Source organism: Rhinatrema bivittatum, chromosome 1, assembly GCF_901001135.1.
Source record: "Rhinatrema bivittatum chromosome 1, aRhiBiv1.1, whole genome shotgun sequence".
Taxonomy (NCBI): Eukaryota; Metazoa; Chordata; class Amphibia; order Gymnophiona; family Rhinatrematidae; genus Rhinatrema; species Rhinatrema bivittatum.
Window position 1 is genome coordinate 768,181,600 of NC_042615.1, and position 17,100 is coordinate 768,198,699.

General features: G+C 40.3%; 1 protein-coding gene across 3 annotated transcripts in view; it reads right to left on the minus strand.

Annotated features, from left to right (window-relative positions):
- WDR7 (WD repeat domain 7) overlaps positions 1-17,100 on the minus strand; it is a 1,145,388-nt gene that overhangs the window by 1,014,334 nt on the left and 113,954 nt on the right. For all 3 annotated transcript variants that reach the window (XM_029579728.1, XM_029579736.1, XM_029579721.1), the window contains exon 9: positions 3,038-3,140. In XM_029579728.1, coding sequence (XP_029435588.1) covers positions 3,038-3,140 — 103 coding nt within the window. The remainder of the gene's footprint in view (positions 1-3,037; positions 3,141-17,100) is intronic.

Sequence of the window (17,100 nt, forward strand, 5' to 3'; positions counted from 1 at the left end):
TCAATAAATGCGTGATGCTGGGAGGAGGGAAAATCTAGTGGCAGCCTAGAATCACCCAAAGCATTTGCGCAGTGAGGAAAGCTTATCCTCCGTGCAATTCTAGGAATCATGTCAATTTCCAAAAGTACAGGAGTCAATCACCAATATTCCTCTGGTATTCCAGGAGAATATGGCCTCCCCTCCTGTCTCCCATAATATGTAAGCATCAGCTACTTTTGAGGAAATTGATAGGAAAATACAGGAAGCCTTGGATCAGAAGATGCATAACATCATTGTACACCACTAGCCACACACACACATACTCCCACGCCTGCCCCACTGCCAGAGCCCCCAAGGCCACACATCCCCCCCCCCAAGCCACACATTGACACACTATGCCCGCCCCCAGCCACCTTCATGGCCTCTCATACACCCCACCTACTTGAGACGCACCCCTCCAGCACTCCCATAGGCACACAAACACACACTTGACCAATCTCCTAGTTAAACACAACCACTCCTATCCCATTACCAGTGCCCTTCAGCCATATACACGTACCCTACAATGCAGCATTGTGAAGTTGTATTTTACAACCATAACTTAAATAAAGCCATGCAAACATTTGAAGCTGAATTAATTTATGCTTTATTAAATTGAATCCAACTAACAAAAGGCACCAAAAATTTTAAATTTGTGACGTGAAAACACCAAACACCTATTTTTCATGTCTAACCAAAGCACCTAAATTTGCAGTTTATAAACATATAGGATGACAAGCCCTATATATTACCAAAACCATTCTGAGTCATTTGTTTTTGTATACTTTATGTAATGTTTATATAACATATGGGTGTTATTTTTTATATATTTGTTGATACTTATATATTATGTATATAATCCGCTCTGGACAAATTTTAAATTTGGAAGTTGTGGAATATAAGTATCTTTAAACAAGTAAAATATACAATATGTCTACTTTTATGTTTTATAAAGATTTAGGAAGAAATTTTGCATCATTAACTTTGTTTCATACTTTGTGGATTTTTGTCTTTTTTATTCATTCTTTGTGAAAATGAAATCCCATTATGGAGAGACTACGTCCATTCTCACGCACATGCCTGCATGCTAAACAGTGAGGGAGACAAAGCATTTAGAACTTCTGTGTACTGCAAAAGGGTACACTTTTCAAACTGCACCACAGGGGAATTTCACATATAAACACTGAAATGAATTAAAAATTAAGACATCTGTATTTAATGAAACCATAAAGACCTTATGCAATTATCTAAATTATAAATTATCTAAAGTATACATGTCTATAACAAACCAGCATATAAAAAAACACATTCCTTATTGAAAGAAGAAAAAACAACTAGGAATAAAACTATAGATCAGACACATATATCCAGTTATAAGAAGAGACTGCTTGCTGGTGCATGCACTCAAAGATAAAACCATAAAAATAAACAAAAAGCTTTTAGTATTTGTATATGTTACAGAAATCATATGATTAATACAAATCTAAGAAACTGTGATCACACAACGTACCATGTTAATCAATGAAGGCCATATCTATCATGACATGTATAAAGCATATCAGCAAATAATCTACTTTCTCTTCCTAGGAAAAGCTTAATATTTTTTTCCAATTTGGACCATGCCCCAGGTCCTGCAGTGTCTTTTTCCTGACCAAATCATTCATTCACATCTGACATAATTCTATAAATAAATCTACCAGTTTTCTTATTTTGCTATAAAATAAAGGATGGGCAAAGGTCAGCTAGCAAAGAATACATTCACAAATTCCTCTACACATAAGAAGTTACATCATGAATGCTTCAGCCATCTTCCCTCTGAAGGAGTACCTGGGAATTTCTCAGTAGCTCATCTTTTGCCATCATGCATTTTATGTAATGCAGCATTAATCTGTGGTTCTCAAGAGCCTTCAGTCTAATCATTTCCCACCAAAAAATATTTAAGAACAAACACAGCAACAATTTGGGGATAAATTTCAAAACACAAACACATGTGGCTCTTCTAGAGTAGCTTCTTTGCTAAAGTGAAAGAAAGTGGAGTACTACTGACAGAATGCATAAAGGTGATCATAAGCGGGATAAAATTGGCTTTGCCCATATATATTTCAACAACAAATAATGGCTGGGGTACGTAAGACTTCTTCATGCTGGATGAAACTACTCTTACAAACCGTTTTTCTAAAGCAAAATTCTGGGTCTTCTCCTTTAATAGGCAAATGATTATAAATTATTGTAAAAGGGGCTGCAAAAAGTAAATAAATACTACACGTGTTAAACTTTTTTTTTGTCACTTTTCAGCTTCAAACTGTTTTTGAATAACAGGAGAAACTTTTAAGGACATTCAATGATAATAGATTTACATTTTTAAGAAAGAGAAAAGGGCTCTCAAGAAGTTATTATATAAGCCTCCATTGTTTTTATTTTTAATTTGCAACCATCAGTTAATAATCATGCCCATCAGTAGATGGGCATGATTATTTTACTACTTACCAGAGGAAATACCATGCCTGAGGCAGAATATTAACAGTGCTCTACTAACTGCCTCATTCATTGTAGAATGACTGACAGGTATTAAGTAAATATGCTGGCAATACTTTAGCAAGCTTTAAAAAGACAGAAATAAATGTTGGTTTGCTTTTAATGGATACTTTTATAGAACTCCATCGGTTCCACTTTCATGTTTGCTGAAAGGTGAAGGAGAATCCCACAAACCAGAAACCATGCTTTTAACTCAACCCTTTCACACAGGAACAAAAGGATCTAGAAGAAATGGTATATAAATCCCATTACCTACATATATGAGATTTATTATTATTCATTAAGTTCTCTACTCTCCAAAAATGAGGGTTAAAAAAAAGGAAAGGGTAGAAGCTCCAATCTCCCAATGTTTTGGGGTTTTTTTCAAAATATTGCTACTGGAAAACTAAAAGTAAAAAAGTCATTACTGCTCAATAAAATCTGGAAATTCTTATCAATAGTAAATTCCTGTAATGCATGCAAGAAAAATAAAAGACCCACCAACCTGTTTATCTCCTCTGTCTACCACACTGTAAAGAAGGGGAGGAATTGAATTTTCAACAGCCTTTCCAACATCACTACGAAAGGAATCGCTGGCTGGCAAGCAACTGAGGGAAAAAAGGAGAAAAAAAACCCACAGGTCTATTAGCTGCAAGGCTTCCATTGCAAGAAATGGGTGGATAATTGGCAATTTGAGATTGCAATCTTAATTCCTGTCTATTATCTGAGTATTACCAGATAAACAGGGTTTCAGGATCACAATCTCAAACTGCAAACATATGATTCCAGAAAATAATTAAGAAATGTACAAAGTGTTGGATCTCAAACCAAGTCCGCTCTCTTTCTCCAAATTATTTTTATTATTCCTATCATACAAGAACAGTACATTAGAGATGTCAAGAAATGTTGAGGCTAAACTGACGACATAGATGCAGTGTACTGTACTGCTATGTGGGAAACCTGAGTAAGTCATAACCCAGCATCTGCTTCTCAGGTTGATCTGGACAGTAGAGTTGATTATCTGTAATAGGTTTCTCAGAGGACAGCAGGATAACAAGTTACACATGGAGGGTAACCATCTATCACTGCTGAAGAAAGCACTTCCCAGGGCCTTCTGGAAAAGCTTTCCTGAGCATATGTGGTAATTCCTTGTAGCTACTGCCTTGCAGAGCTCCCAATGTCCTATATTCTAAAAGAAAAATAATATATACATACTGTAGCTTGCAAAACTATTTGAACCCCCTAAAGAGTCAGCCGGTTTGTGTGGATTATAAATTATGCTTACACAGATTTCTCCAGACAGTATGTTTATTGCAAACCAGTATACTCAAAGTAAATTTTCAAAGTAACAATTCATTATTACTCTGCATTTTTTATAAAATAAAATTAGAAACTGAAAAATGCTGCGGAAATAAGTATTCAACCCCTTCAACTTGGTAGAGCCACCTTTTGTAGTAATAACAGCTTTAAGTTTGTTGGAGTAAGTTTCTACCTGCTTTGCACACTGTTTGAGAGTGATTTTCGCCCATTCTTCCTGGAAAATTTTCTCCAGGTTATTCAGGTTTATTGGATGAAGGGATTCTCAACTGGAATGAAATCTGGACTTTGATTTGGCCATTGTACAACATTCACCTTTTTGTCGTTCAACCATTCCTAAGTTACTTTGGCCTTGTGCTTGGGATCATCTTCCTGCTGAAAGGTAAACTTTCACCCAAGTTTTAGTTTTTAGCAGATTGAAGTAGGTTGTGTTGCAGTATTCTTTATTGTTAGTTCTATTGTTACCTGTTTTATTGTTCAACTGTTCTATGTAAAGCCCACTACTCTTTTTGGGCATTTAAAAGTTGTATGTAAACCGGATTGATTTGTAGTTCCTACAAGAACTTCGGTCTATAAAAATTAAAAATAAATAAAATAAATAAATAAATAAATAAAATGTTGCACTATCCATCCATCCTTCATTTTTAACAAGACGCCTAGATCCCACTGAGGAAAAGCATCCCCAAAACATGATGCTCCTACCATACGTTACTGTTGAGATGGTGTTCGCTGAGGAATGGGCAGGTTAGGATTGCGCTACACATAGCATTTTAAATTTTGGCCAAAAAGGAAAATTACTACTTACTTGATAATTTCCTTTCCTTTAGTGAAGGGTAGGTCAATCCCAACAAGTGGGTTGTGCAACTATGGCAGCAGATGGAGTCGGAGCAAAAGCTGACATCACGGCTATATAGTTCTGCCCAGACATCAGTCCGCCAGTATTCTCTGGAAATGCCAACTGTGGACAAACCTGATTAAAGCTAAACATTATAAGAAACAGGCAACCATTGGTGTTTCTCAACCAAAGGAACACTGAACTCAGCCAAAAGAAGGGACATATCTAGCAAACTAAGAGCTAGAGAAGCCACTAACCAGTTATCAACGAGTAGGACTCATACTCTGCTTCGCTCGTCTTAAGAAGGCTAACCACAAAATCCAAATCTGGCAGCCGACAACAGGTCTGGGATTGACCTAACCTTCACTAAAGGAAAGGAAATTATCAGGTAAGTAAGTAATTTCTCCTTCCTAAGAATTCAAGTAGGTCATTCCCAACGAGTGAGATGTATAAAAGCTAATCTCGAAAAGGGCAGGAAGTTGCCAGCAGTCCAGTCAAAACCCACTGTGCAAAAGCGGCATCCTCCCTAGCCCAAGCAGTAATGCTTGCAGAAGGTGTGCAAATGTTGCCATTTTGCTGCTTGGCAAATTTCAGCAGGCGACAACAAACAAAGCTCCACCCATGATACTTCACTCTCTCCTCACCTCACAAAACTCCCCAGAGATGTGAGCTGGACTGCCGAATGCCAAGGAAACAGACCCTTCCTTCTGTCTTCCTGTCGCTGACTTTTTTTTTTTTGTCAAAACTTTTACCTGAGCTCACCCCCTTCCCTGGCTGAGAGCAGGAACAGGTCACAGCTGCGGGAGGAAAGGACAAACGGCTTCACCACCGAGCCTCTCTCAGCTTGCAACTGCTAATTGGAATTTAGGTCCACACCAGTCAAGGCTACCGGACCGAGCCATTCTCAGGAGGCAAGCAGTGCTACCTAGACATCTCCTTTCCAACTTCTTTTTTCGTCTTTTTGGGTTTTTTTGTTTTTAGCACAGTCATTCCCCTGAAGAGAAATGCATGCCCACCATCTGCTGGAGACTGAGAATACTGGCAGACTGTCAGGATGGGACTATATAGTCGTGATGTCACCTTTTGCTCTGTCTCCATCTGCTGGCAGAGATGCATAACCCACTCGTTGGGACTGACCTACCAGAATGCTTAGAAAGTTCCATTTTTGTCTCATTTGACCACAAAGCCTCATCCCGCATTTTAACTAGGTCACACTGATCCTTTCTGGCAAACTCCAAACGTGCCTTGATGTGGTTTTTCTTCAGTAATGGCTTCTTTCTAGACAACCTCCCATGCAGGCCTGTTGTATGCAGAGCTCTTGATACGGATGACTGGTGCATCTCCACTCCACTCTCAGCCACTGAACTCTAACTCCTTCAAAGTGATTGCTTGCCTATCTGAAGCTTCCCTTACAAGTCTCCTCCTTGTTCTGATGCAGAGTTTTGAGGGATGGCCTTGTCTAGGAGGTGTCTGGGTGGAAAGATGCAGTTTCTATTTCCTCACAAATGAGCCAAAGGTGCTCACTGGGATATTCGAGCACTTGGATATTGATTTGTAGCCTTTTCCTATCTTGTGCATGTCTATAACTATCTTTGATTTCCTTAGAATGTCTTTGGTCTTCATTTTCATAGCTTTATATATTTATTCATTCGTTTTTATATACCGTCATTCGGTTCAGCCATCATAACGGTTTACAAAGTCAAACAAAAACAGATAAATTATACATAGTTACAAAAAAGTAACAATTGGGGGGGGGGGGGGAATGGAAGGAAGGGGAAGATGGTGGGGTGAAAAAGGGAAATAACAGTAATAGTATTAATTTATCATAAAGGAGGGATTCTATCATTACTTCTTATAAGTTCCGAATTGTAATGAATATGGTTGATGCTAGTTGTAGATACTTTTTCTTTCGTGCCTGGGTTTGGTTGGTTGAGTTGATTGTAGATGGATTGTTGATATAGATGATCATTAATGCAGACTGTATGAAAAAGGATTAACAGTCTGACCAATGGTATTGCAATTAGGGGGTCTTTCACCCAGAAAAGCTGACAGTTTTTAATGATTCACAGGTAAAGGCCAATTGTTAGGGCAATATCCTTCATTTGTATAAACTTGAAGCTTCCATGGCACAGGGGTTGAATACTTATGCAAGCATCATTTTTCAGTTTTTAATTTTATTTTACAAAACTTGCAGAAAAATAATGAATTGTGACTTTGAAGTTTTACTTTAAGAGCATACTGGTTTGTAATACACATACTGTCTGGAACAATCTACGTAAGTGTCATTTGTAATCCATACAAATGTTGACTTTATAGGATGTTGAATAATTTTGCAAACCACTGTATATAGCTCCAAAAGGGGAGGAAGAATCCAACACATGCCCAGTCTCTACAATGCTAAAGAAAACCTGACCGGTTGGTCTTCAAATGTTATTTGGCACGTTCAACACTGTGAGGAATCAGCAATGGCCTAAGTATTGTGTACAAAACAACTCTTCACCTACTTTGTTTCATAAACAATACAGACCTTTTATGACTTATTTTAGTTTCATACTTTCACTACACTTATAACTGTTTTGGTTTCCTCAGTAGTGTTAGACTTTCTCCTCTGCCATTGAAGCAGAGTGCCATGCTGGATATGTATTGAAAGCAAAGTATCAGCTTATTTGGTTTTGGGGAAGCAACCGCCGTAACAAGCAAGCCACATCTCACTTTTTTGTGAATGCAAAACCTTTTTTTCTTTTTTTTTCTTCCACATTTACTCTTGCCGTTGAAGCCCAGAGCGCTGGAGTCTCACCAACCTTGTGCATGTACATCGAACAAGGGCATTATCTCCAGGTAGTAGCCCTCATTCTCGCGAGCCACATTAACAATCAGCAAATATTGAACAAGCCTAACAATTGGCAATACCTATAGCCTATGTCCTAACCGGTAAATTTACATACTCTTACCCACCCTTCTGGGTTTTTTTTTTGTTTTTTTTTTTGTTTTTTTTTTTTAGACGGCAGCCCTCCATCCTTCTGCTCCGTGAAGGTGGTATACCATTACTTCAAAAAATAGAAATAAATAACATGGACCGCATGGGAACCAGGAAATATGGTAAAAGGGAAACCAGGTAATCAGGTAACATGGAAAAAAAGAGGCATTAAAATATGTTATACATTAAATAAGTTGGGAGGGAGGGGAAACAAAAGGAGAGTAAAACCCAACTAAATACAGTTTGGAAGTTGGAGTTTAGTAAAGGATTAGTTATGATTTCTGTGGAGGTGACGTGTGGAAGATTGCGTCGGAAGGGATGAAAAACTGGAGTTCAAACACCAAAAGGAAAATGGATAGAATATAGTAAGGACCTTATATAGATGGCTACAGGAAAACACACATCATGATGATTACATACATCATAGAAATGGTCTCTTTTACATTGGAAGTAAACACTAGATAAGACACGGACTGATTTAAAGACACCAAAACTTGGCGTTAAAAAATAACCAATCAATGAAGCCCAAATGGCAAGTAGAACAGCCGATCAGTGTAAAGGATGACATCGTAGTTAAAGATGCTAAGGGCCAGATCTCATGATATGGTACAGTAGCCTATTAGAATGTTAGAAAGGAAAACTTTACCAAAGCAGCTATATTGAACAATTGAGAACTCACATGTATAGCTCACAATGGGAATATATTAATACACACCAGATGAACATCCGCAGATAGGAAGAATTATAATGTATCCACAATGGATAGTTCATGAACTAGATGTTTTACATTAATATGTTGTTCGTATCAGATAACCATTTTGGAAAATACATCCCAGTCTACATGAAATGTATCCATTTGATATCGCGGTTTAAACCCTTAAGGGATAAGGATTGTTAGGTAAAAATCCACTTCTGACCTCGGTGGATCAATGTCATAGAAAAATCACCACCTCTTAATGAGGGGGTTAAGGCATCTATGACAAAGAATTTTAAATCAGCGATACAATGTGGAACGGATAACCGATGTGTCACCAGAGGTGCTTTTTCCCATTGTGCATGGATACAGGATCAATGTTCAATGATACGTGTCCTAAGTCGTGTAGTTTTGCCAACATATAATTTGTTGCAAGACTAGATGATAAATTACACCTGCAGATACACACATAGTGGTAAAGTGAAAAACTGGGATTGCGGAAAGATAACAATGATAACAAATGTATACATATCGAGCATTGTCCAAGATGACTTCACGGCAAAACACGGTGTCCATGTCGGGAGACTATTCATAGAAACATAGAAACATAGAAATGACGGCAGAAGAAGACCAAACGGCCCATCTAGTCTGCCCAGCAAGCTACGCACTTTATCCATTTTTGTCCCCTTTTTTTCTCTCCCACCTGTTACTATTGGCTTCCAGTACCCTCCAGCCCTAATCAATTAGGGTAGCAACTGCTGTAACAAGCAGGCCACACCCTTACCCCATACTCTTACCCACCCCTCTTTTTATTTATTTATTTTTTTGAGATAGCAGCCCTCCATCCTTCCGCTCCGTGAAGGTGGAACACCAACTACTGGCCACTGGCATCCCGCTCTGTGAATGCCTCTGTGGCTACTGCCGTTCCGTGCAGTGTTTGAATGCCTCCTCTTTATTCACACCCTCTAGACTTGATGGATCCACAGTGTTTATCCCATGCCCCTTTGAAGTCGTTCACAGTTTTAGACTTCACCCTTCCTCCGGAAGTGCATTCCAGGCCCATCTAGTCTGCCCAGCAAGCTACGCACTTTATCCATTTTTTCCCCTTTTTTTCTCTCCCACCTGTTACTATTGGCTTCCAGTACCCTCCAGCCCTAACTTCCCTCCACCCCACCACCAATTTAGAGAGCAGCGCCGTATCTGCATCCAAGTGAACGTCCAGCTCAATTAGGGGTAGCAACCGCTGTAACAAGCAGGCCACACCCTTACCCCATACTCTTACCCACCCCTGTTTTTATTTTTTTATTTTTTGAGATAGCAGCCCTCCATCCTTCCGCTCCGTGAAGGTGGAACACCAACTACTGGCCACTGGCATCCCGCTCCGTGAATGCCTCTGTGGCTACTGCCGCTCCGTGCAGTGTTTGAATGCCTCTGTGGCTACTGCCGCTCCGTGCAGTGTTTGAATGCCTCCTCTTTATTCACGCCCTCTAGGACTTGATGGATCCACAGTGTTTATCCCATGCCCCTTTGAAGTCGTTCACAGTTTTAGACTTCACCACTTCCTCCGGAAGGGCATTCCAGGCATCCACCACCCTTTCCGTGAAGAAATACTTCCTGACATTGGTTCTTAGTCTTCCTCCCTGGAGCCTCAGCTCGTGACCTCTGGTTCTGCTGATTTTTTTCCGACGGAAAAGGTTTGTCGTTGTCTTTGGATCATTAAAGTTTTTCAAGTATCTGAAAGTCTGAATCATATCACCCCTGCTCCTCCTTTCCTCCAGGGAGTACATATTTAGATTGTTCAATCTCTCCTCGTATGTCATCTGATGAAGACTCTCCACCTTCCTGGTCGCCCTTCTCTGTACCGCTTCCATCTTGTTCTTGTCTCTTTGTAGATACGGTCTCCAGAACTGAACACAGTACTCCAGGTGAGGCCTCACCAAGGACCTGTACAAGGGGATAATCACTTCCCTTTTCTTACTCGATATTCCTCTCTCTATGCAGCCCAGCATTCTTCTGGCTTTTGCTATCGCCTTGTCGCATTGTTTCTCAGACTTCATATCATTAGACACTATCACCCCAAGGTCTCTCTCCTGCTCCGTGCACATCAGCCCTTCTCCCCCCATTGAATATAGTTCATTTGGATTTCCACTCCCCATATGCATGACTCTGCACTTCTTGGCATTGAATCTCAGCTGCCATATCTTCGACCACTCTTCCAGCTTCCTTAAACCCCGTCTCATTCTCTCCACTCCTTCCGGCGTGTCCACTCTGTTGCAGATCTTAGTGTCATCCGCAAAAAGACAAACCTTACCTTCTATCCCGTCCGCAATGTCGCTCACAAATATATTGAACAGGACCGGTCCCAACACCGATCCTTGTGGTACACCACTTAAAACCTCCCTCTCTTCAGAGAGAGCTCCATTTACCATCACACGTTGTCTTCTGTCCGTCAACCAGTTTGCAATCCAGGTCACCACCTCGGCACTCACTCCTAAGCTTCTCATTTTATTCACCAGTCTCCTGTGCGGGACCGTATCAAAAGCTTTGCTGAAATCCAAGTAGATTACATCAAGCGCTCTTCCTTGATCCAATTCCTTGGTTACCCAGTCAAAAAAGTCAATCAGATTTGTCTGACAGGATCTTCCCCTGGTGAATCCATGCTGCCTCTGGTCCAGCAATTCTCCCGACTGTAGATAGTTCACTATTCTCTCTTTCAACAGTGACTCCATTACTTTTCCCACCACCGAAGTGAGGCTAACCGGTCTGTAGTTACCAGCCTCCTCTCTGTTCCCACTCTTGTGAAGCGGAACCACCACAGCTCTTCTCCGATCACTCGGCACCACTCCCGTTTCTAGGGATCTATTGAACAGGTCACACAGCGGACCCGCCAGCGCATCTCTGAGCTCCCTCAGTATCCTGGGATGAACCTCATCAGGTCCCATGGCTTTGTCTACTTTCAGTTTCCCCAGCTCTTCCCATACATTTTCTACTGTAAATGGAGTTACATCTACTCAACTCCCCTCCAGTATCTTGTTAACTAGGGATGGTCCTTCTCCAGGGTCCTCCTTCGTGAACACAGAACAGAAGTATTCGTTTAATATTTCTGCCATTTCTTCGTCTCTCTCCACACATTGATCCTTTCCACCTTTCAATTTCACTATACTACTTTGAACTTTTCTCTTTTCACTGATGTATCTGAAAAATGTTTTGTCACCTCTCTTTACTTCCTTGGCAATCCTCTCTTCTGCTTGACTTTTTGCTCTCTTGATTAATTTCTTCGTCTCCCTCAGTTCTACCAGATATTCTTCTTTGTGCTCCTCTCTTTGGGATCTTTTGTATTTGTTGAATGCTGTTCTTTTAGCCTTTATTTTGTCAGCCACCTCCTTTGAGAACCAGATAGGTTTCATTTTTCTTTTGCTTTTCTTTACTTTTCTAACATATAGATTAGTTGACTTGGCAATTGCTCCTTTTAGATTGGTCCACTGTTGATCCACTTCTCTCACATTCTCCCAGCCTTTTAGTTCTTCCTCCAGGTAATTCCCCATTTCATCAAAGTTTGTGTTTTTGAACTGCAGAACTCGGGTTTTTGTGCTTCTTTTCCGTATCTTTTTTGTGATATTAAACCATACCATTTGGTGATCACTGGTGCTGAGGTGGGCGCCCACCTGGACATCAGAGATGTTATCTCCATTAGTGAGCACTAAGTCAAGTATTGCTCCTTCTCTCGTGGGTTCCATAACCATTTGTTTGAACAAAGCTACTTGCAGGGCATCCACTATTTCTCTACTATTATTAGATTCTGCAGATGGGATTCTCCAGTCTACATCTGGCAAATTAAAGTCTCCAACGATCACCACTTCTCCCTTCTTTCCTATCCTGTGGATGTCTTCAACCAGATCTCTGTCCAGCTCTTCCTTTTGGTTTGGAGGCCTGTAAACCACTCCAATAAAAATGGATGTCCCATCTTTTTTTAGGTTGGCCCATAGTGCTTCTTCATTGCCCCATCTTCCTTGCAGCTCCGATGCTTGGATATTGTTTCTGACATAAAGAGCCACTCCTCCCCCTTTCCTGTCCTCTCTGTCTTTCCTTAACAAGTTATAGCCCGGTATTGCCGTATCCCAGTCATGAGATTCCGTAAACCACGTTTCCGTGACAGCAACAACGTCCAAGTCCGCCTCCACCATTAGGGCTTGCAGATCTGGGATTTTATTGCCCAAACTACGAGCATTTGTGCTCATAGCTTTCCAGCTTTCTTCATTCAGATTACTGCTGTTTCTAGACTCCTTTTGTGACCACTTTAGATGAGTTTTGTTATCCACTTTTCCCTTTGCCTTTGTGTAAGGGAAAGGATTAGTGCCTCTGATGGCAGAGTCATCCATCACAGTGAGCTTATTCCTTTGGTTTCTGATCTGGAATTTCTGTGTGCATTGGGTTTTTTCTCTCTTTTCAGATAACATTTCAATCTTTTCCTCAAGAACTTCTTCAGTATTTAATACAGAGAAGGCATTTTGTACTTGTTGCACTTGATACAGTGTGTGTCTCTGCATCACAGGTCTGATTCTACCAGAGCCCACTATAATTCTGTATTTTGAGTTCCTTAATGCTCTATGTGACTGGATTAATTTTAAGCCTTGGGAGTTTCTTTAGAATAAAAAATTCAATTATTATGTACTTGTAAGGACCATCATTTCTTCCTCACTTCCAGTCCCTGTTGACTATTCACTTAAGTGTGGAACTGTTCTCCAGTTTCTTTTTGGATTATGGACTTCCAGGAACTCGTCCAAACTGTTTTTTTAAACAGAGCTACACTAATAGCTTTTACCACATCCTCTGGCAATGAATTCCAGAGCTTATGTGTTGAATAAATAAATTCTCTTATTAGTTTTAAATGTACCACCTAGTAACTTCATTGTGTATCCTTTAGTCTTTGTAAACTTTAAAAGAGTAAACAACCAATTAACGTTTAATCCTTCCACTCCACCTTTTATTTTATACATTTCTTCCATATCTCCATTGTGTTGTCTAGCTTTCTGCCCCATTAAATACTTTATGCATTTTCGCCTGCAAATCCTTCATGTTAGACATTCTACACTACTTTTGTGTTCTGTTTTGGCAGCATCTGTTGTCAGAACAATTTGACAAAGTGACATTTGGAATAGCAATCCCAAGGTCAGATCAACATGAGAAAACTGCCAACAGGAAGTCTGAGCTATCCTGAGATACTGATATGTGAAGGTCCTTAGTGGCCTGATTCCTTTCGGACTTTAAGGTCCATGGGGCTTGTCTAATATGGAGATGTGCCAAGGAAATAAACTGTTAATGAACTGACTTTCACCACAGACACTAAGTCTGTGATCCAGTTAGTGGAGAAGGCCTTTGCCCAAATCATGAGTGACAGAGCCCATATGAATTTGAATTGGGGTGATGGGTGAGCTTTGTTTTGGAATAATTTAGCAAAACTATAGTGAATCCAGCATCAGCATGCTACTCTGTATGAATCTGTTCTCCCCTGCCTGAGCTGTGTGCATGAGCCAATCATTCAAGTAAGGAAACTTATGAATTGCCAGTCTGTGTAGAAAAGCCATGACAACTATTAGACATTTCATGAAAACTCAGTTAACCAATACCAGATTAAAAGCAAAACCAATATTGGAGGTGACGTTTCCCCCTCTACAAATCTTAAGTACAAAACAATTACAGGAATTCTCTGTGTGGGCATATGCCTCCTTGAGATCCAAGGAGCACAGCCAATCTCTTTTGTTTATAAAAGGGAAACATGGTGCCCCACATAAATCTTTAATTTTTCCTTCAATAGGTATTTGTTAAAGACTTTAAAGCCCAGGATAAACCTATTTTCTGGTTTTCTATGGTATCAAGAAGTACATGGAAAAGAAATCTCTCCCCTCCTGTGGTGGGACAGGTTTGACTGTTTTGGACTGTAAGAGGACAGACACCTCCATTTTCAGAAATTCTCTGAGAGGAAGGAATGAAAAGATCCACTTGGAGGGCAACCTCAAAGGAATCTAAATAGATGTAATCTGTAGCCTTTATTTATAATCCAGAGAATCTTGTTGTCTGACGTTATGAGGCGGCAACCTTAGCCTCCTACCAAGAGGCAGACTGACTGTATAGAGACTGGGATTCTGGCTATGGATTCAATCAAAAACCTGTCCTGATTTAGACTAGGTGGCAGTAAGACGTTTTTGGCTTCTGCAATCGTGTGGACAAGGTCTTCAACTCTGCTAATGATAGGGACAAAGGGAAGGAAGAAAATACTTCTTCTAAAGAAAAACAACTTCCTTCTATGGTCCAGCCCAATATCTCAATGTGGAAGTTGGTTTGGAAGTGGCAGCAAAGAAAGCCCAAAGCACAGAATAGTAGTCTTTGATAAGATCCACTGTTTCACTTGATCTTGTCTCAAAGAGGTTCCCTCCATTGCATTTGCAATCTGCAAGCCTCCCAGAATTGCTATCCGTACATCCTCTCAGAATTGAGGGCAGAGACCATGAGAGTCTGCAGGTGCCAACAGCAATAGCACGCAATACTGTGTCAAAAATATCATAGATTTAACACAGTAATCATGGAAGTAAAAAACCAAATGGTCCATCCATTCTACCCAGCAAGTTTCTTATGGTAGTAACTGCTGCTCCGTGCAGATTACCCCCAAGCCTTATATTAGTAATATTTACAATTAAAACCAAGCGACTGTCAAAACCATAACAAAATTACTGCTAGCAACATTTTTACAGAGGTGAGTAGCCTTCTTGATAATTGAGACAATGCTGCTTGAATGTGCTTTGCTTTGGATGTGGTTGTAGAAGCAGTCCATCAGTACCCTGGACCCTAAAAGTAGGGGCCTAGCATTGGCAGTAATCTGAATCCAATTCTCCTTTTTCCCTTTCCCCTCCCTACACCCATCATTGGCAGTCATCTGAAAACAATTCCCCTTTTTCCCTTGCAACACCCCCCCCCCCGGAAGCAGAGAGCGATGTTGCAGTTGCATCAAAAGAATCTAAGCTAATTGGTTAAGGATGGTAATCCCCATGCCCTCTAAGGGAGTAACTGCCACTCCTATGCACCTTTAACCTCTAGCCTTTAGGGATCCACAGTGTTTATCCCATCTCTTTTTTAACTCATTTACTGTTTTCACTCTCACCACCTTTTCCAGAAGGGCATTCCAGGCATCCACCACCCTCTCCGTGAACAAATATTTCCTGATGTTGGTTCTGAGTCATCCCCCCTGGAGTTTCATACTGTTTCTAGTCCAATGGTCTGTATCATATCTCCCCTGCACCTCCTCTCTTCCAGAATATACATATTTAGATCCTTCAGCCTCTCCTCATAAGTCTTCCAGTACAGGCCCCAATCCATTTTGGTCGCTCCTCTATGGATTGCCTCTGTCTAGTCTCTTTTTGAAATACAGTCTCCAGAACTGAACACAGTACTCCAGGTGAAGCCTCATGAAGAACCTGTACAAGGGCATTATCACTTTTTTTTTTTTTTTTTTTTTTTTTTACTGGTTATTCCTCTCTCTTTGCAGCCCAGCATTCTTCTGGCTTTAAGCTATCACCTTGTCTCATTGCTTCACTGCCTTCAGATCACCAGACACAATTAAGCAAATCAGATGCTTCTTACACATCTCATCAGTGCTCATCATGTGAATAAATTCCTCCTGTTTCTCTTTAGGAAGAAATTCAAATAATTTTGTGCCCTCTCCAGAATGGAATGCAAATATTTAATTAATTTAATATTTTGAATCATGTAGATCTGATAGGAATCTATGCAAGAATGAACCACAGCCTTCTGAAAAAATGTTTTCCTGTAAACGTCTAAAACGCAAGTTTGGTTAACTTAAACTGTGTTTTCCGTAGAAAGTAGGATGAATTAGCTATTACATGTGGGGTGACATCTTCCAAATGGACTCATCTCTCCTAGCTAGTAGAGTTTTGAGCATGTGCAGGGGATCCCGTGCAGGCACTACCTCGTGAGCCTTCTCAGTTGATACTAGAGCTAATTCCAGCTAAAGTGGTCTACTCTCCAGTGAGGCAGACAGTATTCCATGGCTATTTCACCCTGCTGTCTATGAAAAACACTATTTATGGTAAGCAAACTTGTTTTCTCCATTGATAAGCTGAATTAGCCAATACATGTGTGGAATCCCAAGCTGAGGGATGCAGCAGAGAGATTGCTAAGTAAGAAGCTCATGCCCCAACCATGGAGAGTAGACAGAATAGGTTATGCAAAACTACTTGTCCAAATTTACTGACAGTCTTTGAAAGATGGTTCAGACAGTAACTGGATGGAAAGGTGTGTACCGACAACCATGTTGCAGCTTTGCCAATATATTCAAGTAAAACTATTGTGAAAGAACTGCTAAAGCAGCCAGGACTCTGAATTGATGATTCTTGATGGTATCTGTAATTTGTAAGCATGCTAGAGTATAACAGTGTGCGATGCAGTGTCCTGGCCAGTTGGACATAGTGGTCTGGCCATTGCTATACCTAGTCTGTTAGAATCATGGGAGATAAAGAGATGAGAAGCCTGACAATGAGGCTGAGATTCTTTTAAAGAAACCCAGAGCCCTTCTACAGTGAATGGAATGAAGACTTTTTTGTTGGGTTTTTTTTTTGGTTTTGGTTTGTTTTTTTTGAGTGTTTGGCTTCAGGAAAACAAACACCACAATGGACTGAGTAATTAAAAAATATGATACTACTTTTCATATAAACTTAAGATGAGTGCGGAACA